The following is a 27,837-nucleotide window of genomic DNA, read 5'->3' on the forward strand; positions in this document are numbered from 1 at the left end:
ATAATAATTTAAAATAAAGCATCTTTTTCAAATATATACATATATATATATATATATATATATATATATATATATATTAAATAATTTTCTCATACTTTTTCTGATTTTCCCTGTTTCATGACAGTTTTTACTATTTTCTTGAAATTTTCAGGACATTTCTTGTCAAGTTGCTTTTTGTCTTTTTTGAGTATTTTCTGAAAGAAATCAAATCAGAGCTCAGGTTACACAGGTTTAAATGCTTTTGAAAGGAATGCAGCACAAGAAAACTGATGTCTATCCAGGATTCGAAGGGCTATGGGAATGTGTACAAAAAGTCTTCCTTTTTAAAATGACAAAAATAAAGGGAAGATTCTCCATCCGGTTGCATTTTATTCTCCAATATCGTAGATATGCAAATGTACAATATATGATAACCTTTAATTTTCATATCATCGTAAAACCGGTATACGGCTGCAACCCTAATTACAAGTTCCAAAACCTGATATTGGCTGTCAACAGTCACATGTATGCTGTAAAATATTTGACTGTACATTTACAGTAAATTACTGGCTACTAGTTGCATCACTTTCACTACAAGTTACTGTGTCATTTTTACAGTAAACTGTCGTGAAATGACAGCTGGATACTGTGATCTCACTGTGATTTAGCAGCATGCTCCTGTAAAATTACTGTTTTTAATTGTAACCTTACAGTTAAAGAGCGTTACATTACTGTGATGTAACAGTATGTTCCTGTAAATTACTGAATTTAACTGTAACGTCACAGTTTATGTACATTTGATTACTGTGGTTTAGCAGTATGCTCCTGTAGAATTACTGTATTTCACTGTAATCTCACAGTCTGTGATTTAGCAGTAAAATTACTGTGTTTACCTGCATGAATTTCACAATAAAATTCTGAATTTGGTTAAGTATCACAATTAATGCTAATAATGTAATTTTTTGTGAAATATTCTGGATATAATTTGCAGTGTAGGCTAAGATATGTTTGTCTCGAGGCAGTGGAGGTAGAGCAACGGGGCACACGGGCACTTTTTTATGTGTTACTGTTTTAAATTATTTTTATTAGCCCTTACGGTCTAAGATTCAGTTTCCCATCATACTTACAATCCAGTGTGTTTCTGCTGGAAATGGCTGCAGCATGAACACATGATCTTACACACCAACAGTAAATAAGCAGAGTGATAGTATCAAGATGTGTGTGCAGCACAAGGCATCATGCAAACACCTCCACACACAGAAAGGCAGACTCACACTGTCAGGTGGCTTGAAATATGAGTCTGTGCTGACAGGCCAGTGCAGCCATGATGGACTCCTTGGTGGCAACACTGCCTCCTATGAAGAGGCCAGTCAGTCAGAGTCCTCTGATGATTTTTCTGCAGTTTATTTTTAATATCGGGTTGAAAGGTTCGTCAGAAAAGAATTGCAATGGGCTGCTGATTTCAAACATTTAAGTACAGATTGCATGCAGCTTGTGGTGCCTGTCACTTGTTCCCCTGCTGTGCTCTTTATGCATGCTCTAATTCACCGCTAGCCTGTGGCTCTCCAATCAAACTGGCATCATATATTATAGAGCTGAATCTAATACTGTGTGATGGATGCTGTTGGGATGGCTGCATCATTCCCATGGATTCCTCTCCCAGCAGTGATTGGGAGAGGGGATTCCCTCGATTTTGTTTTGTTTTTTTGGAACCTTTCATTTACATCTCAATGCACTCTCACTACAATTAATGTGCCCGAACAAGGGATGTCAGCCTTGAGCTTTTCAGCAGCTACAGCTCCTGTTCGCTGAAGGATCTTTTAGCTCTCTATTTTTACAAACAGCAGTGAGCATTTAAACTAGGCCAGTGCTGGAAGTTAATTCTACTCAGTGAACTACAGCGCTTGTGCATATAATTAGGCCCACTCAGGCTCATTCCCAGTGTGTGTGTGTGTGTGTGTCTGTCCGTGGCTGGTATGCAGAGAGCTGAGGTGGTGGCCCGTTCAGCTCAATCCCATCCTGCTCTCCTGTCAGCCGTGACTGCAATGTCCCACAGTAGATGTGGAGGGGAGATCAGAGCGTGCCAATCATTATGTCCACCTCCCCGGAGAGATTTACCGCTGCAGTCAGGACTCACAGCTCTTCACCTGCCATATGAATTTTTGATGTGATCGCTTTGGAGTCAGAAAGAAGCAGATCGAACACCACACCTAAATGTAATTAGGGTTAAAAAATACTGTGCATTGAAATGAGAGTTTGGGTTTAATCAGGAGCTACAGACCTTGGCTGATATCTGGTGTTCATGTTTGTTTTGTTTTCAGGCAAATTTATGTTACTAAGTGCCAAGCTGGATACATCACAGATGTTAGATTAAGTTTTTTGCACGTCACAGCGTCACATTACTGGCTGTTTCCTTTGGTTGGAAGAACAGTCAATCAATTGAAGCCTTGTGGTCGGGATTAAGAATGGGGATGTCTTCCTTTCTTCTACTGCTGGATCCATCCCCACATACTGACGACAAGTGTGGTTGTTGTAAATGAACCTGGAGAGATGACGACTCTTTGTTCGCTTGATGCAAAAAACATTAACTGCTGTTACTGTGTGACGAGACAGATGTGTCAGTCACTGCTGATTGGTCAGGGCAAAACAAACAGAACATAAATTGTGCAACGTATTCTCATAGAGCGGTTCGTATGATATCCTTGGTGGAAACGGGGCTAAAGTCCACTCAAAGTTCACATGGATCCAAACATGTGACTCCAGGGGAAAGTCTGTATTTTTGTGACCCATCCACCACCCGCAGCCTTTCAAAACACGTGGGATATTACAAATTTGGGTGCATTGCTTTTCTTTGGAAAACATACGAAAATTTGTGAAAATAGCCTGGAAAGTGAAACTGAACACCCCTTCCACCTCTACCAGTAAAGAGGGAGAGAGCTGGGTCCAAACACTCCTGTCACAGCCACAAATATCTGACCTGCTGCAGGACTCTGGCACACCTTATTAACAGTCCAGCTCCAAAAGGTGTGTCAAGGTTGCAAGGTGTGTCACCGCTGTGCGTCACATGATGATGCTAATGGTAGCCTTTGGCGTCGGTATGAGCTCTGAGGGGCGTGACTAAACAATGTTGTTTAATGACCTGGGTATGAGAAGAGTTAATACCGACGCAGTCTCATTTTTATGTCATCAAAAACTGACACTCTGGGTTTGTGGTTTGGTCCAGCTACCAACAAAAGGTTGTCAATATTTAACGATCTAAAGAAGAGAATCCGAATGACATGCTGCACCTTTAATCCGCTGGATTGACTGGATTTTTCAAGTTATAAATGTAGGCAATCAAAGTGCAAAGTGACTGACTGTTACTGGTAATCAATTACGAGCTGGTTTTGTTAGATTGATATTCCATATGTGGCTTTGAGGAGCAGCTGCAGATCTAATCCGTGTGTTCCCTGTAATGGGCTGGCTGCTCTACTTTAGTTTGGACTGAGTGGTGAAGTGAAGCGAGGCTCCACTGTGAAGCCTCGGGCTGCTTTTCCTCCAAAGTGGAACAAATGGAAGCATGAGGAGGGCTGAACAACTGTTATCTAAAACTGGGGGAAAACAAAAGATTAAATCACATGTATAATTGTAGGGAGGGACACGGCCATTAGCCCAGATAAAGGACAAAGCGTAGGGTGCTTCTGCAGAAAAGGTTAACGCTGGCTGCTGTTACCTAAGGACTGTTTACTCACTGAGCTCTTGTGTTGATTATATTATGGCTGACTGTCTGATACACAACATTTACGTCTTTAGAGGCGGCGTCTCATTCAGAGTAGGTGATCATGGTCCTGCTGTGACTGAGCAGAGTGACGTCAGACTACATGTTGGACCTCGACAAATCACAGCTTGTGTTTATTCATGACCTGCGTGATGTGCAAAGTGATCAGGAAGGACTGGACACACAGGCTGTTGTATTTTTTACACCCAGATCGATAGAGTCGCTATGAAGTCCCTCCTTCCTGCCACCTTTGCATTTTTACACAGACCCAAACAATAACTGCATCATGTCGTCCCGTGTGTGATTTCAGACAACATGCTGGCATCATGGAAGCAAAAGATGCATGGCGGGCATGACATGTAACACAGCAGTGTCAGCCTCTAGTGTGTAACATAACTCAAGCGTTGGCAGCACTTTGTAAACAACAACAATGTGTAAACGAGCTCCTGGACCTCATTTTCAGCCGCTGCATTTCTCCTTTGAGTTAGCCGCTAACTGCTATCAGCTTCTTTTAAAACCTCCCGGTGGTAGGTTGCACACATGACACAAAGCCAAAAGATCACAGCTGCCGCCCATGACCCAGCTGTCCCATTTACACAGACGTCATTTCGGCGCTGTTACTACCTCTGATGGCGGTTTCAAGGTGAGACAATTCTGTCCACCTATTCTTCAATTGTAACTTTTACACAGCATGGCGAGGTGGAGTAATGGTGTTCACACCTTGAAGAGACAGTGTAAAAGGGCCTATTGTAACCAGTTCTCACTCTGAAGATGTCGAAAACCAGTGATTGGTCAGTAACAGCAAAAAAAGCTGTCCTTTCACGTCGGCATCATACGCAGCCAGTCTCTGTTACTGTTTAACGATGCCCAGCGGCGTCAGGGGGAAACACGGGGTGCAACAACAAAACTTAGGGTGGCAAAAGTCTGACTAGGGCAGGCTGGAGGGGTGGTGGATGGGTCCAACAACCACTGGCTTTCACCCAGGAGGCCAAACCCTATTCTTTTTACCCAAACCAAACGTCAGTCTGTGGTGTTGTACCGACGTAGTGCTTTAATTTTTAAAGAGACTGTATCAAACTGTACATTTCCTGTGAAAACAGAAGTGTATTTTGAAAATAGACAATGCATGTAACAGGCTGAAGTTGACACGGCGTCCCAGAACGTCAACAACCAACACACCCAGGGTACCTTGGACGTCATATGTGGACGTGGAAAGTCCATGACCAAACGTGGACATGTGACGAGGTCACAGTGAGGATGTGTTGGCTATTGTCATTCCTAAAACATCATGTTTTATGGATCAGCGGTCACGATCAGGGCTTCAGGTGTGTGACAGGTTATCAGTAAATTAGCTTCTTTTTCACCTCAGATAATTTAGTGTTTGTGATATTGCAGTGTGGCAGAAGGCAAAGTTTTCTACTATCTCTAAATAAGTGATATCTATATCAACATGATCCGCAGCAAAATCTTTTATCTCACCTGACTTCTTTTTTATTAGCAAAGAGCAATGGAGACCACACAGGAGGCTGTCGCTGGTTTAAATGTCAGACATCAGCAGATTGGAGCGTCTCCTCAGTAGCTCATTAGTGTTGGTAATGTTTAGACTGAAATGAAAACTTTGACTCTGCAGCTGGTGTCTGTATTCAGACGAAAAACACCACATCAATCAACAAGCACCACCAGGGTGGTCTCTGTAGTGATCAGCTGATCACCTCACGTCAGCTTTGAGTCGTATCTTTCAGTGAATTTGAATCAGGAGCTTCAGGATGTGCAGTGAGGAGCTGGTGAAGCACAGAAGGCTGCAGCTGTTCACTAGATGTGTCACATACATTTAAAATATTCATATGTCATATATATTCTGCGGCACGTCTCGTTTTCAGGTCGGGGCTACAGGTTGTGAGCTTTAAATAAGAACTGTAGAGTTTCTGCTTCTCATATGTTGAAAGGTAAAACTGAATCATGTTCGATAAGGGATCTGAAAGGACTCACGTCTCATAAATGGATTTTAATCTGACAAAATGCTGTTCAGCTCCATCCGTAGTTATTTTGGGGGAAGCCTCTCGTGGTCCCCTGCTGCAGCTCAACAATCAAAGTGCTGCATGTTTACTATCAAAATACAAATGAACGACCAAGCTAAAAAGAAAATAAGATAAAAATATGAGCTCATTTGCTTTCAATAACAAGTTGTACATGTGTTCTAATAATCATATAAATCAATAATTAATTAAAAAAAGAATTACAAATGAACTTCTTCAGAAGGATAAACAATAAAACAATATATGACTGACTGTAAAATAATAGTTGAATGCACAAATTAACTGACAGATGTTTTTATATTGGTGCATCTTTTGTTTTTCTGTTGTTATTTATTCTTTTTTTGTTTCCAGGGAAACACAGAAATCTACATTATAAAAAATGAATGAATAAAAAAGAATTTTTACAGAATAGAGCTTGAACGCTTCACAATCAGCACATCCTGCTTAGAGGGAATGATACCTAGCTCTCCTCCTGCTGATGTCAACACATCCTCACTGTGACCTCGTCACATGTCCACGTTTGGTCATGGACTTTCACGTCCACATATGACGTCCAAGGTACCCTGGGTGTGTTGGTTGCTGACGTTCTGGGACGCTGTGTCAACTTCAGCCTGTTACATGCATTGTCTGTTTTCAAAATACACTTCTGTTTTCACAGGAAATGTACAGTTTGCATCCAGTCTCTTTCAAAATAAAAGCACTACGTCGGTACAACACCATGAATTGATGTTTTTTTTTTTTCCTTCAACAACAAACACATGGTTGGGTTCAGGAAAACAGAACAGGGTTTGGCTTTACAATCTTACAGGACGCTAACACCGCTCTCTCAGTTGAAAGTTGGTGTTGGTTCGACCCATCCACCACCCCTCCTGCCCGCCCCACTACTCGCTCGTGTGCGAGCCACAAATTTGCAGACTTTTTTTCTTTCTCCATGTTGTCAACTGAGGGAGCGAGGCAGCCAGTGTAGGCTGATGTGTGTGAGAGGAGGAGAGTCCAGGAGTGATGATTAGTTAGCTGCGAGGATCACGTCATCTACACTCATCAGCAGACTTGTTAGAGATGAACTGTGCCTCGCCTGGACGAGAGCAGGCGGCTGCAGCAGGAGGCGGAGACAACAAGCTGCGGTCAAGTCTCGGTCTGAATCCAAACGTCCACCCTCTGGACCTGCAGACTGAGCCCTCGTGGACCTCAACTGTACGTAGTGTGACGTATTTACTGTCATCACGTAAAGTCTGCGAGGGCTGAGGCTGCAAGCAGCTGATAGACACCCCTGAGACTGTTTTACTTGTTGCCATGGAAACATTCAACTATTGCTGCTGTCATATTCATATGTGTCATATAAGTTGATGAACAGTGCTGACCTCATCTGTTCCTGCAGGTAGCAAGATGTAAATCACATGTTTAGCCTTTTTTGTGACTGAACAAAAATGTATGTATTCATCTCTATATTTCATACAGGAGGCTGTACACATTCAAAAACAGGACATTGACATACATTACAATCATTAAAATTCAATCATTAAAATTTGATCAGCCTCATATATCAGTTTGTTCTCAGTCTCCAGTTGCTTTAATTATGATAGATTCATTTATTAAAATGCTTCACAGGTGATCTGTAATTTATGTTCATGGTTCAACCTCCATTTGACATGAACTCTCCTGTAAATCAGCATCATATCAGTTTGACCTGTCGCCTCAAATACAGAGACTAAATAGTGTCTGACTGTAAGCTTCATATTTTATACAAGACAACAGCTTTCATTAAAGATCAGTCAGATACAGTCAGGGCTTCACATCTGTACACATCTGCCTCACATCCCACTGACCACAAGTCTCTGATGTTTAATACTTAAATCATTAAAACAGTCCAGTGTTAATATGCAGTCGACTACATACAGTTTATAATACAGTTAAAATGGTCAAATAATTGTGTTGCAGGACGATTTAACGTGTGCCCTAGTGTGTCGTTCGCGAACAAATCATTCAAAAGACCAAATCTGTTGAGTGAACCTACTGAACTGAATCACTTCCGGAAATGATTCGTTCATTTCTCAGTTCACTTGAGCTCAGCAGCAAGCGTGCAGGCCGGGAGTGGAACTGCCGATTTGGTCTGTGCGAACGATGAATCACTCGCGAGTTGCGAGGCAGCCAGGGTGCAGGGAGGGACTGCCTACCACGTGACGAATCACTCGGTGAACGAATCATTTGATGAATGAATCACTTGGTGAACGACGTAACCCTGATCCCTGAGTGATTCAAATCATTTCCTCTCAGCGACACACTTTCATAGGGACCGTTTTATCCAAGCTAACGGCTAATGTAGTTAACAGACTTAGTTTCCAGATGAACAAACTTAAAACGTGAGGCTGGCCAGTAATGAGACTCACCAGTGCAGGGCAGACGCGCCTCCTGCCAAGCACTGAACGATTCTGTGAACAAATCTTTTGAACGAATCTTTTTAATGAACTGATTCTAGTGATTCAGTAACATCTAAAGAACTGCTTTGCTCATCACTAGTGCGCCCCTAAATTTAGGGCTCGTTCTCCTAAAATTTTCAGTTAGATGCTACAGTGCTGCTACTAAAGAAAGTTAGTCTGGAGGTCTGTGTAAAATGAGACAGTTGGTCCCAACTCAAGACTTCATATGCTCATTATGAGAAAACTTGACACAAATGTCTAACAGGATAAAATAATGAAGGTCAAAAGGTCAAAGGTCAGCTTGACTGTGACATCATCATGTTTTAACGTCATATCTCAGGAACAGAAGGGGAGACATTTGGTCAGATACTGAATTGGTGACTCTAATCTTGAAACTGTGCTGATTGTATAGATCTTCTGTGTGTGAAGCATCCATGTTTTCACTGACATGGATGGAGACTGTCAGAGACACTGGACTGGTGGTGACTGTAGTTTTCACAGATTATCTGTCTCGTGTAGTTCTGTGTGAATATAGTGACAGTAAAAGTCACCATCTACAGCTTTAAGTACGTGAATATGCCACAACAATATGCTAATAGTTGCTCCTTGTGTGTTGCTGTGGTGTCTGAGCAACGTGTGCATCCACTTTGGTTGTATCCCACTCTCCTGAAGTGGGACACATGATATTTATAGTTGTGATGTTTCTGTAAACAGTTCACATTTAGAGTATGGCCCTATAACTGATATGGTTTAAGTGGAGTAAAAGCAGAGTAAAGTGGAGGTTTTAATAAAGGTTTGTTGCTGCACTTCGTTGATGTTCACCTGCTTTATTTAGGGATGCACGATAGAAATGGCACGTCATCAGTATCGGTCGATACTGGCTTTAAAATGAGCTATGAATATCGGCCAACATGACAGTTTGCATGATTATGTACAGCATACCATACCATGACTTAGTCATACCAAACATTAGAAACAACACCAACATTGGTCCACAGGGGGAGCCACAGCGATCGGTGGCATTTTAGCCATTTTGAAGCATTTTTCTGTTGTTATAGCGCCACCCAGTTGCCAATTAGAGTTAAATTTCTCCAGTCACCTTGAGGCGTCCTGTTCTACATATCTACCAAGTTTAGTAAAAATCCATATGGCAGTTAGGCCTAGATAAGAAATGAGCTCTCTAGCGCCCCCATTTTGTTTGATGGGCTCAATAATGGAGGGGTCCCCTCAGATTATGTGTGCTCATATGCCTACAAAGTTGCGTGGTGATGGGTGAAACCCTTGAGATGTTCTACACCTTTATGTGATGAGCCACGCCCTCCGCAATATTCATTGCCTTATAGAAGCTCAGTTTTAGGAAGTTTTCCAACTTTTGCCACGAGGGAACTTTAGATATTGCTCCCTAGATTATGTTCACCCAGTTTCATGCAGATCGCTCAAACTTCCTAGGAAGAGATCCATTTGAAGTGTTTTTCAAAAAATTCAAAATGGTGGAAAATCTATATAAGCGGAAGTTATGGGTTCTTGAGGCAAATGTGTTCCTCATGAGGAGAGGCATCTCTGTGCAAAGTTTCATGTCTCTACCACATACGGGGCATGAGATATGCCCATTCAAAGTTTGACATTTCAATGGGTTGCTATAGCGCCCCCCTTTGGCCAATTGATGTAATATTGCTTCATTGGCATCCTCCCATGACCCTCTACCACTGTGCCAAATTTCACATGGATTGACCAAGTCAGTGAGGAGAAAAACGTGGAACACACACACACACACACACACACACACACACACACACACACACACACACACACAGAGTTTTCGTAATTACATAGTAAGATTACATACACTGAGAAGTGTTGTATTTCCTGTCTCCATCTGCTGCTGGGCCGTCACAATAAGAGTATGCCTGTATAATAAGATGTTAATTCCACTACAGAAGAGACTTGATGATCATTAAAATTAGGTGGGGACTTAAAGTGGATATATCAATATCAGTATCTATAATCAGCCAAATAAGTTGTTATCTATCGGCATATCTGAATAAAATCCAATATCGTGCAGCCCTAGTTTTATCCATTGGTTCTGATGCTGCTTTAAGCCCATATATGTCATCAGTTTCACCACAAACCTCACAGACTCCACTGATTAGTTCCAATATATTTTCTACTTTGATTTTAGGCTAATAAGCATATTAGAGGCAGATTACGAGCAAATAAAACATGACTCTTAGCCTAAGACTGAAAACTAGTCATTACACAGTAAACTCCCTTCATAGTGTGGTGATTGGTCCTGCATGTGTCTGACCTGGTTGCATTTATTAAAAGGTCTCCAGAATCAAAATGAAAGCAGCTGCAGCCAGATGTGGTCTGGCTTTTGCCTTTATTTGCACTTTTGATCCAAGAATATCATATCAGGCTTATCAGATGACCCCCGGGGACGGGCAGCACGAAGGAGAAGAGGCTGATAGTGACATAGAACAATATGTGACACAGATAGAGTCTTTGCGTGGGACAGAAACAGAGGGAATGAAGGCGAGACAAAGAGAATGAGGAGGCTGGCACTGGGTGTTAGCAGATGTAGGGCAATGGAGCATCTCTGCTGAGCCGAACTCTCCCAGAGGAGCCGAGGCTTTTTCAGAGAAAGAGAGCGTAAGGAATACTAAGACATCCTGCTCTGTGATTTATCACTCTGCCATCCCTCCATCCTGACTGCACTGTTTGCTCTGTGAGCCTGCAGTAGATTCACTCGTCACTGTCAGGAAAATCGGCCATTTAGTTTATGAGGCAGTCAGTCAAACAGTCATCCTGTTAGTAAAACCACTCACTCACTAAAATAGATAGTCCACTAATAGTAACGACAGTCGCACAGACGCATCTTATTTGCAACAGTACATAACATTTCTGCCTGAGACAGAAACATATTCACTCTCTGAATGCCTTTTGCTGTGTGTGTGTGTGTGTGTGTGTGTGGGGGGGGGGGGGTTGTGAACATCTCAAGTCCCAGATTTTCCCTTTTTTTAAATTTATTTTGCAAGCAAGTCTTTCGCTGTTGCCTTTATATATTTTTATATTGGTAGTTGTATGCTCAGTGTTTCCCACACACATGAAGTTTTACTAAAATACCGTAGTTCAGTCAGGACCACTTCAGTCAAAGTGAACTTAAATTCCATTTGCAGTATTATATTTGGTGGTATGGCTCTGTTCTGGGGCCTCTCTGCCCTTCCATTTGCCTACGTGGAATGCCTAAGGCAGAGACAGCCCACCTCTCTGCCCTTCCATTTGCCTACATCCCAGCCAACATTTGTATGTGGGGCCCATGTGGGTCGTAAATGGACGTGAAAATGGGCCCTATGTGGGATTGTCCACAGGTTCCACATTGGCCCCATGCTAGTAGCACACATGAGTGAGTTTACCCAATAAGGGCCCAGATAAGATGCCAATTTTGGGTCCATACCCACTTGGTACCCAGGTAGCCCTAACATAACCTATGTGGGGCCCACTTGATTAAACCCAACCATGTGGGCAACTGGAATGGGGCCGTTATGGAACCCATGGACAATCCCATATAGGGCCCATCAGAGCTTGTGAGCGGAGCAGGTGAAAATTTCCGCTCCTCGCTCGCAGACCTGTCACTTTGCACTGCTCGTCCGCTCTGATTGGTTCCGCGCATTCTTCGCTCCACTCCATCATAAATTTTAGCCCGCTCCACTCGCTCACCACTCCGCTCAAAAAAAAACTGTGTCGTACTACCGTAACCTGTAGGCTATTCACAAATAAAACATGAGCTTGGTAGATTCTCCGGGGAAGCCCTCTTCCCTCTCCCCGCAGTTAGGGACCGTTCTCCACGGTACCGCTGTCGGCAGGGTGGAAATAAGTCAAAGTGTGGAGGAGACGGACCGGGTTAAGCGCCCGACCTCCAGGGAAGCCCTCTCGCCTCTCCCCGCAGTTAGGGACCGTTCTCCAAGGTACCGCTGCTTCTCTTCTCAGTTTCTTTTCTGAAGTACACAGTAAACTCCATAGTTTTGAAAGAAAATAGTGTGGGTGTGCGCAGGTGCAAAGATGCATTCTGGGTGGGGCATGAGCGACCAGAGCGAAATTGGAGCGAGAGATAAGGCTCCACTCCACCTTTTAAAAAAATAGCCGCTCCTCGCTCAACACAAAATCCTCCCGCTCCGCTCACATGCTCTGGGGCCCATTTTGTTAGCCCATTTACTACCTACATGGGCCCCACATACGAATGTTGGCTGGGATGGAATGCAGAAGGCGGGGGGAGCACACTTCTCTGCCCTTCCACGCTCAAACGAGGAAAGCCTGAGGCAGAGAGAGCAAACTTCCCTGCCCTTCCATTCGCCTACATGACAAAGATCTATGTGATCGAAACGCTGATCTTATATAATAAACATTTGAGGAGCTACAACAGTGTGCAGACTTCACCCCTTTTTTTAAAACAGCAGTAAGAACTCAGTCGAAGGAAGCTGGACACTGATTTGTAGATCCTGATCCTCTTTTAATACAGTCAGTTGACTAGAGCAAAAAAAAAAAAAAAATACAACATTACAATTTTTAAATGTCTTTTTTTAGTAACAGCACAGGCAGCTTTTCTTCTCTTGTCCCAGGGTTTTATCCAAAGCATCTCCATGTGTTTACAGAGATATAACACGTTTCATTTTCTGTTGAGAGATTTGAATCGGTACCAGTCGGATGCCTCAACTCACTGAAAAAACTTCATGTCTGCGCTGTTGGCCCAGCACCCAACAAAAATAACTGCCAGCCAAAGCCCACTGGAGCCTGCTTTCCATTTTTACACATCTATTATTCAAAGTGCACTGTTTCTTCTGTAGTCACTGAGGTCCCGCCAGGAACACATGGCAGCCAGTGGAGGGATTGTTGTTAGGAAAACTCTCAGAGGAGTGTTGTATGGCAGGAGGCTGAACACTTATCCCAATGTAAACACCCAAAGAAGTAAGTGCACAAAGCAGAAAACAAAATCTACATTTCAAGTGCCGTGTGACATAAAACAATGAGACAACAAAAGTAAAAGATGACAGTAATGACCCCGAAAAAAGCAGTGATCACTAAACCCGACAAAACCAAAGTGTTGGGTGCAACAAACTGAAGTTCTGAGAGAACTAGAAATGTAAAGTTTGTCTTGACGGTAGAGAAACGGTCACGGGGGGATTAAAATTGATGGGGGCGCTAATTTCATTGCAATGTGTCCATTAGAATTGGATATAACTTATGTATGAGTAGTAATAATCAGCTGTAGTGGCACATGTGTGTGTTGGGGGGGGGGGGGGGGTCATTTTGGCTTTACGGCAATACAGCCCTTTAAAGTTGAGACTGATACATGGAGAACAAACCAATTGTACATGACAACAATTAGAAGTGGCAGTCATTCTAACATTACCTGTTACAGTGTGAGACTTTAAAATATTTCAGTATAGTTATGCATTAATATATGTGCAAATTAACAATACTACTGTCACTGATGGAACATGAATGACACCTTTATAATACTGGGCCTTTGCAGGAAGATCTCAGCAGAAATGTCCTGCATAATGACATTACACAGTTGGGATTGCTGCTGCTAAGAGAACTGTTTCAAAAGAATGAAAGAAGATATGTTTATTTACTGTTTGATAATCTGTACTTTAAAGAGGCCACAGACAGCATCTTTTCCTAAATATATCATGATGAAAATAATGTGGGTTGCACAGGGTAGTGTCCACAGTAAAATCAGACTATCAGCGTTTACATAGGTTACTTAGTGGCTTTGCAATCTTTGCAATAAGCTTCTGCCACCGGTGCCGAAATTTTGCGGAAAAATCTGCTTTACGGCAGGAAACGCGTCATGTATTGTGAAACTGGTCGGTCAGCCAATCAGGGACTGGAGCTGGTCCTTATGAGGAGTTGGGCATGAGATAGTTGAGTCACAAGCACAATGGCAGACGGACAAAGTTTGGAGACAAGTGAAAAACGGCCTAGCAAAAGAAAAGGAGCTCCTCTGTGTGAGGAGGCAAAGAAGAGCAAAAAGGAGAGTGATAAAAGAAGAGGAAAAACAAGAGTAAACCTCAGTCAGGCGTTCAAGAGATGGAGGGAGCTCCGTGACCAAAGAGGCTTCAAAACCCATGTCCAGCTAGCTTTCTTTCTAATGGATCAGTAAGTAACACGGCTAAATGTTAGCTAGACCAGAGAGGACTGGACTGTACTGGCTGCTAGTTCATTCCTAGCTGGCCAGCATCGCAAATCGCCGCAACCAGGGAGCGGGTAGCGAGTGTTGGTCGGCTGACATCCTGGTTGCCATTCTACGGCAGCCCTCGGACAGTGATACCCCCCTCCCTTCCTTCTGTTCTCTTCTCACGGAGGCAGCTATCCACGGACATCGCCCAGCTAAGTTACGCCCAGCTAAGTGAACACTGGACTTTGTTTCCCATTCAATTTGAGCTCCAACCGGCCGCATGGTTTCCATATGGTAGCGTTTCTTCTAGAATGGGGACTGTTTACATGTGCATATTGGTATAATTCCACTGTGTCTACTGTTGTTTGTACTGGTACTGTACATATTGGTGTCATTTACTGTGAGCTGTTTGTACTGGTTATTTAATTATTTGCATTACTATTTGTTTTTTCTTCAGATAAATCTGATAATTGTTGCTCGGTCTCTTTACTCATTTATTTAGTAGAGTGTCCACACACCTTCTCATTCTACATATACATAGAGGTATACTGGTGGCTTAACAGCCTACATTTTATTCATTATCTCTGATCCCCGCTCAATTTGGTCGTTGCCACAGTGCGACGCAACACCGCTGACGCTAGGTGGCGCCAAGCTAAAAACAACAAATCCTATCTGTTGCCTCTTTAACATCACTGTATGCGACTGAAGTTGAAGAAACGTTGCGTAAATCAAATCTATCGTGCATCTTTTTGGAGCTCAAAAACCGTCATGAACAAAAAGCTGGCACAGACTGCTGCTCAGTTTGGTTCACTTGTTTTTTGTTTTTTGTTTTTTTAAATTAAATTCTTTGACAGTTGATTGAAATGAGCTTTAAATATCAATCATCAGAAACAAAAGCAGGATCAGTCATTTCCTCCTCCTGCCTACAGCTCCAACTCCAAAACAGTTGGGACGCTGTGTAAATCATAAAGGAACACAGAATGCAGTGATTTGCAAATTCTTTTTGATCTTTCTTGAACTGAATACAGCACAAAGACGAGATATTTAATGTTCAAACTGATAAACTTTATTGCTTTTGTAGATACACACTCATTCTGAATTTGATGCCTGCAACACGTTCCAAAAGAGGTGTGACAGCAGCATGTTTCCCAACGTGTGACGTCACCTTTACGTTTAACAACACTCAGTCAGTGTTTGGACACTGAGGACGTCAACTGTTAAAGTTTTACACTGGAACAACGTCAGTGTCTCAACAGTCCAGGGTCTCAGTTGCCGTATTTTGCGCTTCATCATGTCCCACACATTTTCAGTGGGAGACAGGTGTGGACTGCAGGCAGGTCAGTCTGGTACCTGCACTCTGTCACTATGGAGACACGCTGTTGGGACACGTCACAATGCGTCTCATTGTCTCGCTGGAATAAAATGGGACGTCCATGAAAAAGACGTCGTCTGGATGGCAGCATATGTTGCTCCAAAACATGGATGTACCTTTCAGCATTCATGGAGCCTTCACAGATGTTAAGTTACCCATGATGCACCTCTCCATCCCATCACAGATGCTGGCTTTGAGCTGGTAACAATCTGGATGGTCCTGGAGGACAGGACGTCCATGATGGACTGGTCAGACCACTTTGTGTCAGTCTGTCTCAGATGAGCTCAGAGAAGTCTGGATGTTGTTGATATCTGGCTTTCACTCTGCATGGTAGAGTCTTCGCTGTCATTGGGAGATGCAGCGATGTGTTTACTGACAGTGGTTTTCCAGAGTGTTCCTGAGCTCATGTAGTAATATCCTTTATACAGTCAGTCAGATTTTGATGAAGTGCAGCCTGTAATGGATTGTAGACGGTAACATCACTCAATTCTCTAAACGTTTAAACTGTTGCACTGTCTGCCCACACAGTTTGTCATTAATTGGTGAACCCTGCACCTGCGACTAAAGTGTTTCATACAGGTGTTTTCATTCAACAGCTTCCCGTCTTTTCTCACTCCTGTTCCAACCTTTTTGGAGGTGTTGCAGGCATCAGATTTTGATTTATATTTACAAAAAACACAATAAAGTTTGTCAGTTTGAACATTAAATATCTCGTCTTTGGACTGAACTCACTTGTAAAATAGGTCAAGAGGAATTCATCCTGCAGAATGTGTTCATTTGTATGCTTGATGTCGGAAATATTTACTGATAGTTTAATGTTGTTTACTGTGATCAGAGCGGCACATGCATAAATCTTAATGAGATGGTTAATGACTTCTTTCTGCACATTGGCGAGTTTCAACATTAAATGACTCACTAAACTCACCATGGAAAGGAATCATGAGCATGTGTACAGACTGAAGCGTATCAAATACGATTAGCTGCTCTCGGCCTCAGCAAATCACGCCGCACTTTCGAAATAACAGGATGTGACATGAAATATCCTGCAGAAATCTCCTTTGAAGTACGGAGTATACAGTATTCCTCCTAGAGCAGCTTCATCTGCAGAGGATGAGCGGTGCCAGTGCTGACACCACTGACCTATATTTCTCATTCCACAAGCTGAGATGCTCGGCAAAACGTGAGGGAGGCTGATGGTGAGCCAAGAAAACGGACCTGAGAGAGGGGGAGGAGGGAGGATGAAGGAGGGAGGCAGTGTGGAGCTCAGTGGGGGGCTGCTTGAGCTGGTTTTAATATGGAACACACAGGCAGGTTTCCTCCTGCGTGCAGGTTGCTTCATCTGTTAAGTCATCCACTGAAGAGCCCATACACAACACGCTACGTTATATGAGCATCTTTAAACACGTTTAATCTTCCCTTTGTCGTCCTGTGGCACAAAGTGACCACACGTTATTATTCTACACTGGCATACAACATGCATCAGATCCCTCCAACGCTGGATGTTCTTCCAGCATTCTTGTTCAGTCTTTTCTCCATGGTTTGATCCACAGGGATTTAAGTTCTCCGTCACTACGATGGATTTCCATCAGCTGGATTCCGGAGAGGCGGGCCGTCTCAGAGTGGGTGTGAGGCCCTGTGCATTGACGTAAATGTGCATGAAGCACAGTCATTCACACAGATATTCTAGTTTTACTGCACGTGCAATTTCGGTGCAGTACATTTTTATCAAATAGAGGAATACATCTTACAACTGCAAAAAGCACGCAGGCTTAAGGCGGATTTATACTTGTGGGTCAGCTCTATGCAGAGCCAACGCCGTAGCCTACGCACATGGCCTATGATGTTACGAGCATTTATACTTGTGCGGTGGGGTTTCTGTGAAGTGCTGTAAAGATGATTTGATTCAAAACACACATTATACATGGTTTAATAGCAACAGTTTCTAGGGCTGTAGTCTCCTGGTGGACTAGTCGATTATTTGGTCGCTCTGCTCTCGTCCGACCAAATTCTCATTGGTTGAATAATCGCCGTGTTACTTTCATAAGGAGAAAAGTGCTACATCAACAGCTTTCCAGGATTAATCCATTATTTCCTGCGGCGGGGGGACAGGCTAAGTTACCTGTGAAAATGGAGTGTTTTCAAAACACCCCCATTGTTGACATAAAGTTGGACTCGCCCACCCTCACGCTCAGCGTCACAGTGACACAGACCTCCTGTCTGTCTCTGTAAGCTGACACCATTTCCCTCAGTGGAAACGAGGCTTGTATTTACTTTAATTTCACAGATAAGAAACAATAAATTGTGAAGACAATAAAGCCTCCACTAAAATAGCATTTTAAGTCGTATGTGTGATTTATCCTGGCTTCATATGAGCAGAGGAAATCTCTGCTCGTCGCTAGGCTAATTTATACAATGTAAAATGCCATAGGCTGGCGCTAATAACGTTAGCATGTTGTATTTGTGGAGAAAACGTGTTTAGTATCAGACAGTTGTTTTGTCAGTGAATGTTGTGAGTTGTAATGGAGCCAAATTATGTGCCGTTACCTTTGGTACATGTTGCTGTTGTCCCTGGTTTCATATGAGGAAAAGATTGTTAGATGCTAGGCTAATTTATACAATGTAAAATGCCATAGGCTTGTGCTAATAACGTTAGCATGTTGTATTTGTGGGGAAAATGTGTCCAGATAAAGACAAGTGTTTGTCTGTGAATGCTGCGAGTTGTAGTGAAGCTGATTTGTGTACTTGTGTTTGAAACTGTCTCTATTAAGCCATGTTTAATGTGTGTTTAACGTGTGTTTAATGTGTGTTTTGAATCAACTATATAAATAAAGTTTGATTTGAACTAAACTTTACAGCTCTTAACACAGTCCTCCACCGCCGACTAGTGTTTTGGAGGTGTAACTGCAGAGTGGCACAGACACACCACCGCACAAGTAAAAATAACGTGCAGATTTTTTTTCCCCATGACTAATCGATTAGTTGAAGATTATGTTTTTGGTTGAACATAAAAATTTCAATTCAACTAACAATTTCAAACACAAGAACACAAATCGACCACAGATCGCATTCACAGACAAACACTTGTCTTTATCTGGACACATTTCCCCACAAATACTACATGCTAACGTTATTAGCACAAGCCTATGGCATTTTACATTGTATAAATTAGCCTAGCAGCTAGCAGAGATACTTATATGAAGCCAGGATGAATCACACACAAGACTTAAAATCATCTGTATAGTAAAAGTAAATCAGAGCTTTGCTTCCACTGAAGGAAATGGTTTCAGCTTACAGAAACAGACAGGAGGTCTGCGTCACTGTGACGTGTGGTTACATTTCTGGGGAGGTGCATGTCAGGTTTTGGTGAAGGTTACAGCCTATGCCGTTGGTACGGCGTCGATTCAACACAGAAGTATAAATCCTGCTTAAGGGTCAGTTCATAGTTTCCACGTGTCCACGAGGGTCTGTTTTTTGTCTGTGTGACATAAACGTCATCATCCACCCATGCCCTTAAGGGTCTGCACGGACCCCTGTGTGGACGTCCCTGTGCAGCTCCTTTTTTCGTGACGGCGATACTGGCCGACTGCACATGCTTTGATCTCCTGCTCCACACCTGCCGCAGCTGCCTCACCATGGTGACATTAGCTTTACGTTGGATATTTGACATTCACTCCAGACCCAGCAGCGTCCTCTTAGTTTCACTTTAACACGATGTCTGCAGGAGGAGGACGGTGAGCTCATGTCCCAGCCGTCCTGTTAACTGCCGGAGGCTGACATGGACCCTCGCTTGTACTGTGAAGAGAAGCACAGTGCTGTCCATGGTTCTGAAACAACAGCTAAGCAACAGTCACATGTTTTACTGCCAGTGATTTTGTTATGATGCCTCCACGCCGGCGATAGCCATGGCCGCCATTATGTTTTCAGACTGTCCCATCCTTGTGAACACGGTATCTCAAGAACGCCTCAGGGGAATTTCTTTAAATGTGGCACAAACGTCCACTGGGACTGACAAATAAAGTGATCAGAATTTTGTGGTCAAAGGTCAGTGTGACCTCACAACTCAATAATTTATAGGCTAATCATGACAAAATTTCACAGGATGAAATAATGAAGGTCAAAAGGTCAAAGGTCAGCTTGACTGTGACATCATCATGTTTTAACGTCATATCTCAGGAACAGAAGGGAAGACATTTGGTCAGATACTGAATTGGTGACTCTAATCTTGAAACTGTGCTGATTGTATAGATCTTCTGTGTGTGAAGCATCCATGTTTTCACTGACATGGATGGAGACGGTCAGAGACACGGGTGCGCAGAGGCAAACAGCTGGGGGCAGTCATTCTAGTTGGTATTGGTACACCTAACAATGGGATCACCTTTTCCTTTTCATGTGTTTGCTCCAGATGTCCTAAATCTGCCTGAAGATTGGACTCTTCTTCTGAATGTTCATGCCACTGTAGGTTAAGATCTCTCTGAACACTGTCAGGTTGTAAATATAGACTTAAAGGTCATATAGTTTTTATTCTCTCCTCCACAGTCTTTTTGATGCCCCCCATCTGTCCAAACGTCTTTCGTCCCCTGAGGTGCCACTAATGTTACTGAACTGAGTGGTTCAACAAATGAAACTTCTCTCTTTGTGAGGAAGGAAAGAAAGGAGAGAGTGATTGAAAGCCTAAATGGAAAGACAAGAGAACCAGTGTGTCAGTGAATAAACCCCTGGCAGAAATATAAGGCCGATTAAAGAAAGGAAGTGTGCAAACAGAGGCTCTCTGTGTGGTTGTGTGTGTGTGTGTGTGTGTGTGTGTGTGTGTGTGTGTGTGTGTGTGTTAGTGGCTCAGCTCCCAGCAGGAGTGAGTTGACTTGAAGAGATCCCCCTGTGTTGGGCTCCTAGTGGGGCCCTCCCCCATTATGTTGCTCTACTTAGCATTAGCTGAGCGAGCAGCGCACCTGCCGCTGTGTAGAAGTGAATCAGGGTATTAAAGCCTGTGGTGCTTTAGGCCACATTCAGCTCCCACTGACGCACCTCGCTGCAGTTCTCTGTGGACACTTTAGTGCCTTCAATTACACATCAGCTTTCTGCCTACACATGCACCTCACTCCTGTGTGGTGCTCTTTAATAGGACACCACAGCGCCTGGGGGGTTGTTAGAAAACATTGGGGAAGAAGTTCTGACATAAAGGAACTGCAGTGTTGAGTTGTGAAATGGAGTCGTCGATACTCGAGTTTTCATTTTCTTGTTAAGTCTCGGTGAGAAATATCTCCGAGCAATTTAGGTGCTCGCGTGTTTCCCCAAGAGATATGCAGCGTTATTATCAGCGTTTTATTGACTCGTACGTCTCATTTACTTGACTCAGTCGTGCCATTTCAGCCCATCCCTCCCCTGATTATGTGATGTAGGATTTTTTATGAGAGGCTATAAAGCAAAAATATTGTTTCAATGCAGAAACATGAGAGCTGATACGAGAGACTGCCCAGGATGAAATTCATTCCAACAAGGACGAACTGGTTGCTTGTGTTACACCATCCAGACAGCAACGGCAGTAATGGTACAGACAAGGTGTTTGTTAACCTCACTGGCTGGACAGAGCAAAAACACACAAGCAGAAGCAGCACCGGGCGCAAACACACGTACATGCTTTTCCTTTAACCTCTCTAACTCTGCCAGGACGCTGACGTCCTCGCTCCCCTCCTCCTCTGTTAAATGGTATCTCCCAGGCGCACTACGTCATCAAACCATGTGATGTTTGGTGTTGCTGGATTCAGGAAGCTCTCGAGTTTTCAACAATAACATCGTTTTTCTTTTATTTATTCTGTATTTCGCACCAGAGCAGCCTAAAAACACAAAGTCCAAAATCGCGATGAGTGGAGACAAGTCATGTCATGCTGTTTTTCGACAGGGAAAAGTTACAGGATTACTCGCGATCTTATGTGGAGCTGTTAGCGGGATCATAACTTTCACGTTGTCACTATCATTTGGTGATATTTTATGGTGTTTCTGTGTCATAAACAACATCAGCTATCATAATCACACCTGATTTCAATAAGGTACAATGTTTGAAGCTGGCTGAGTGTTGTTTGATCACTGATAGTACTGTTTTGAAGCAGAGTGACCCACTTGTCATTTGGAGCTCCGCCTGGATCTTTTCATGGTAAAAACACTGTAGAATGGTCATACTTTGAGCAGTCTTCTTCAAATTTGAAACAAGTGTTCATTGATAGTGTGCCTACAGCCCCACAGTGTCATTTACCTGCTCAGATGAAGCCACAGACAGTTATTCATCCTGAAACACATTTTTTATTTTATTTTAGGCAAAATCTTCAATTTTTTACTGACTTCAGAGGCCCATTACTCTGTCTCTGTATCACCTAGAGTGTTTCTGACACTTTCACAAGAAACTTCAGAGAGTTTTCTTTCTGGCACGACCTCATGCATGCATGTAGTCAGAGCGGTTCAGAAGCTACAGTCATTTTAATTTTAGGCGTTTCTGCTACAAAATGGGGGTGGAGTACAATTACCATGGGCCAGACTGACCAGCGCCCTCATTTCTATGTCCTGTTAGGGTCACAGACAGGTTAGTCTGCCACCTAGTGGCCAATGCAACAAGGTGTATCACAAAACAAATATTTCTCACAGGTTCCAAAAATGACTGCCTTTGAATCATATCAATAAGCTCATTGAAACATATGAACATCACTGTTTCCTGAGAAGGTCCTGTACATTTTTAAGCAAACATTTAATGTACAAAACAACTGTTTGTACATCAACTACACACAATGTGTTACCTTGAATTCATGAAGAATACTTTGGGTTTTTCTGCATGCCTCCATTCTTAACAGAGAATCTGACAAAGGCAAGGGTAAGCGTTCAACACGGCAAAACTGTATCAAAACATCTGTTTACAAAATGTCACACAACTCATGCAGTATAATCCAAGTCTCATTTATCCAGTCGTGTGCTCAGTACTTCACAAACACATGCTTTTGTTGTAAAACATTGATGATGATGATATAAAACACGTCAGTCCAGACAGTCTCATGCACGGCCGAGTAGTGTGTCTGAGTGTGTGCTCAGGCCGCTCAGGGCGTGCTGCTCGCAGGTGTTTGGGAAGTGCCGAGCATACGACTGGATAAGTGGTAAATGGACTGCACTTGTAACGGGCTTTTGTAGTCTTCTGACCACTCAAAGCATATTTACACTACACGTCACACACTGGTGGCCGAGGCTACCATACAGGGTGCCACCTGCTACTCAGTAACCATTCACACACACTCACACACCAGTGGAGCAGTTTGGGGTTCAGCATCTTGCTAAACGATACTTTGGCACATGTACCAGAGGAGTGTTTGTACATGCAGCTCCAATCTGTTTTGATATAGTGTTGCTGTTGTTAAATGTGGACCCCAATAACTTCAATTCATAAGGCATGTTTGGCTTTTTTTGGATTCATGAGAGAAAACCAAAGTTTTCTTAATAGATTCAAGGTAACACAGCTGCGTAATGGATTTACAAATGGTCATTTTTTGCGTAAGTATTCTTTCAAGATGCTTGTCACACACAGTAGGCACAGTTTTCTGATTACATTAGGACAGCAGAATACAATGTGCCAGAGTCAGCCATGTTGCCCCCAGGAAGTGCTCCAGGCTCTGAAGTCAATTTTCGTAGTGGCAAAAAAGTACATTTACACCATCATGTGATGCCATGTGGCCCAAAAAGACTTTTTCTCATTGACGTATATGCTGAAAGGGACATCTGTAAATCAGCGGGTACATTTTTTTGAGTGCCACAACCCACCCAAAATGACTTGTTTTACTATTGGGATTTGATCCATTCTGTCCGATAACATTTGGGCAGTCCAGAGCTGGGTTGGGAGAGAGTTACTGCCCCGAGTGAAAGAGTTCAAGTATCTCAGGATCTGGAGTGTGAGATGGATAGGTGGCGTCAGCAGTGATGGGGGCGCTGCATCAGACTGTGGTGGTCTATGTCCCAACCCTCAGCTATGGTCATGAGCTTTGGGTGGTCACCGAAAGAATGAGATCACAGATACAAGCAGTCGAAATTAGTTTCCTCCGTCCACCAACAGATATCCAGGCCAAAACTTCCTCTCCATGCGCCAGTCTTTGTCAGCAGGTCATATAGCAACTTGAGACAGGTCTCGGCTCGTCTCTGTAAACAGATATTCTCATATGAAGGCTGATGAATTAGAAAAAAGCTAATAAAAAGTAGGGATAGACCGATATGGATTTTTTAGGGCCGATGCCGATACCGATTTTTTTTCCATCACCCTCAGCCGATGACCGATTATGGACTGTCGATTTTCTTGAGCCAATATTTGGGGCCGATACTGCTTTTGCTCCCTCAATTTACATCAAAAAAATGACACAATGATAACAAATATTACAGGTCTCAAGTTTAAAATAAGAAACGTTTATTGAACAGTAAAAAATATTAAAACAAGATGGAAAGTTGAGGTAGAACAGGTAGAATATTATTATTATTATTATACCTTCAAATAAAAAAAAGAGTTCAGTGCTCTTAAATCTTCCAGTAATGTCTTCATAAAATAAACAAATATTTAAGCTGAAGCATAAATAAAACAACAACTACTGTACACAGTAGGATTTGTTGCATGTGCGCTGCAGGGTCTTCCGGCAACACAGAGCTGCCCGTGGATGCCTGTCTGTAAATCATGCCAGGGAAAAATAAATCCACGAACCCACGCGCGTAAAGTAAAAAACTCAAATATCGGCCCGATATATCGGCCGGCCGATGTATCGGTCTATCCTTAATAAAAAGCTGAACCGTCTCGAGCCGATAGCCGATGGGTTCTGACATTGCTTTCAAGCCAATGTGTTCTGCCTCTTTGCTCTCCATATGGACTGTTTGCCTGCATGCAACCAAAGCCTGCTCAAACATGATTGGTCAAAACCAGAATGCTTCCAATACCAACATCTTGACCCGCTGCCGACAGATTCTGCACATATGCAGATATCTGTCTCTGGAGACTACACAGACTGAAACCAGCAAGAGACAAAGATCTTTTTTCGTAAGCAGCTTTCATAGAAATGAACAGATGCTATCTTTATGTTTCTAGCTTCCCTCCTTCATTCACGTGGCCTGCAGTTTGGGTTTGTCTGTCCTCTCAGCTCCACAGCTCTGCTCTCTCTGTCCTCCTGACAGGACTGGATACGCACTAGTGACATGACAGTGTAACAGGTCAGTGGTGAAATTGCTGCAGCCATTCAGCAAAGCAAAGCCACACAGAACCAGCGAAGCCCTCTGCAGAGTTGAGCTTGGCTTTCTTCCACAGACCGCTGAAGCACTTTGATTTGCCCAACTGAGAAATCAACGGCAGCTTTATTACCCTGACTTTATTTCATGCTTGGGATTGAACTGCTGTGTTATGATTGGTTTTTTATGATAGTGAGATCTCAAGCTGGTTATAATAAACATGAAGTGTTTCTCATTGCTTTCGTTGGGATGAGGCGGATTCATACAGAAGATTTGAGATGAGCTCAGTGGAAGCACTCGATGTTCAGAAGAGCAATTAATTCCACATGCCATCTTCCATCACCCAGCTCCATCCTCAGGTCATGAAAACTATTTTCCATGCCTTCGTCCTCATTATCAAATCAAATTAGCATGGTCATTGAACCATAGGGTTATGGGGACATTCACTGCCTGTTCTTCTATGTATTTATTCATTGGCAGTCTGTTAAAGCTCCTCCTGCCTCTGCTGTTGATGAACTCCATTACATCTTGTGCTTTCTGTCTTTTCCTGTCGTGTCCATCAACAGCTGCCGATTCTGGTATCATCTGTGGTCAGTCTCTACTTCCTGGAGTGGACGGATGTGTTCAAGCCGGTGAAGTCTGGCTTCAACTGCCATGATCGCAGCCTTAGCCTTCCCTACATCGACCCCAACCACGAGGTCATTCCCCTGCTGATGCTGCTCAGCCTGGCCTTCGCCGGACCCGCCATCACGGTAAGGTTTAACAGCGAGACAGAAAACTAAACTGCTAACCTTAGATCAGAGGGACGAGCACGGGGACGAACGCTCTGTGCAGGGAAAGTAGTGGCAGCTTCTGCATCTGAGGACAGACGGGATGGACATTGACATTATCTGGAATATGATGTGTCAGTAATAACATGTTGAGTAAAACACCACAAAGCAAGTGGTAATCATCCTGAACGTGTGAAGCCTGTGTGCTTTGTGTGTTGGTGATAGCCATGGCCCCGAGGCATTATGTTAGGTTGTCCGTCCATGCGTCTGTCTGTCTCATTCTCGTGAACGCGATATCTCAGGAAAGCCTGTAGGGAATTTCTTCAAATTTGGCACAAATGTCCACTTGGACTTATCAATGAACTGATTCGATTTTAGTGGTCGTAGGTCAAAGGTCAAGGTCGCTGTGACCTTGTCTGTCTCATTCTAATAACTACAATATCTCATTAACACCCAGAGGGAATTTCTTCATATTTGGCACAAACATTCACTTTAAGGTGAGGATGAACCGATTAGAATTTGGTGGTCATAGGGTAAAGGTCACTGTGACCTTGTCTGTCTCATTCTAATGACTGCAATATCTTATGAACACCTAGAGGGAATTTCTTCAAATTGGGCACAAACATTCACTTTAAGGTGAGGATTAACTGATTTAGAATTTGGTGTTCAAAGGTCAAGGTCACTGTGACCTTGTCTGTCTCATTTTCATGAATATAATGTGTCAAGAACACCTTGAGGGAATTTCCTCAAATTTGGAACAGACGTCCACTTGGAATCAATATTGAACTGATTCGAATTTGATAGTCAGAGGTCAAAGGTCAAGGTCACTGTGACCTGATTAAACATGTTTTTGGCCAGGAATTCACAAGCCGATTTTGACAGCACTTCATACAAATGTCTGATCGGATAAATGTATGAAGTGTTAGCATTTTCTATCGAAAAGGTCAAGTGTCAGCTTCACTTAAACATCATAATGTTTTGCAAAAACACTTCTCTGGCCGTGACTCAGCGTCATATCTCAGGAACAGAAGGGGAGATATTTGGCCGTATACTGAATTGATGACACTAATCTTGGATGTTCACCTTGAAACTATGCTGATTGTATATGTCTCCTGTCTGTGAAGCATCCATTTTTTCACAGTCATGGATGTAAACTGTAACTGCAACTTGACAAGTTTGCGGAGGAATACAACTGCAAGGTGAAAATTCTTTGCCATTTTTATGTTACTGTTTAATTTGTACGTTTGACCGGTGGGTCAGGCTATGGCGTCACACAAAAAACCCGAACCCTAACCCACCTACACACTGTATCAAAAGCCTCTGGCATGAATTCCTTCTAATACTGACACACACAGAACACACACACACACACACACACACACTCATGTCCTTATATTGTAGACGTGGAGTGTGAGTGGAGCTGTGGGCCGGCAGGACGGGCCCCTCCAGGCTGGGAGAGCTCGCTGACTGTTGATCTGTATTATCAGCTATGATCCTGTCCACCGCAGGCCAGACACACTTTTCTGGCATGCACATTTATTGTGACCAGTCAGGCATGTCATCACTTCCTTGGAGGCTTCTGGGAGCAAACACACACACACACACACGCACACACACACACACACACACACACACACACACACACACACACACACACACATGCATATACGTTCCAAATGCTTGAAAGGTGCTTGTGAACAATACACTGTATTGCATTTATTGTATTGTATATGACGGCCTGAAAAGTGTATGTGTGAAGTTGTAAAATTATGAAGTTGACTTTTGACATTTGGTTATAAAATATCATCACTTTAACATTATATTCAATCAGACTTGTCATAATTAGTGTATGAATTCATGGGTTATGGCAAAAAAACATGTTCTGTGAGGTCATAGTGACCTCCGAAGCAGCCTATATTTTTGTCAATAAAAAAATATGATAATCTAACAGATAATCTGTTGGAGGAACTCCAGCTGCCTTCCCTCTTCCCTCTTCCCCGTGTGACATGGTTATGGGCGGTTTTCCAAGCCACTGTCGGTACAGTGAATATAAGTCGCACTGTTGGCAGCGTGGCGGAGGAGACGGACCGGGTTAAGTGG

At 43.0% G+C, this 27,837-nt stretch overlaps 2 protein-coding genes across 3 annotated transcripts in view; both read left to right on the forward strand.

Annotated features, from left to right (window-relative positions):
- Window positions 1-27,837, forward strand: part of LOC125882018 (uncharacterized) — a 381,147-nt gene that overhangs the window by 105,974 nt on the left and 247,336 nt on the right. The window lies entirely within an intron of this gene.
- The window catches only part of LOC125881973 (phospholipid phosphatase-related protein type 4), a 48,632-nt gene that overhangs the window by 1,644 nt on the left and 19,151 nt on the right, over window positions 1-27,837 (forward strand). For both annotated transcript variants that reach the window (XM_049565507.1, XM_049565508.1), the window contains exon 2: window positions 25,534-25,719. In XM_049565507.1, coding sequence (XP_049421464.1) covers window positions 25,534-25,719 — 186 coding nt within the window. The remainder of the gene's footprint in view (window positions 1-25,533; window positions 25,720-27,837) is intronic.

Source organism: Epinephelus fuscoguttatus, linkage group LG21, assembly GCF_011397635.1.
Source record: "Epinephelus fuscoguttatus linkage group LG21, E.fuscoguttatus.final_Chr_v1".
Classification (NCBI taxonomy): domain Eukaryota; kingdom Metazoa; phylum Chordata; class Actinopteri; order Perciformes; family Serranidae; genus Epinephelus; species Epinephelus fuscoguttatus.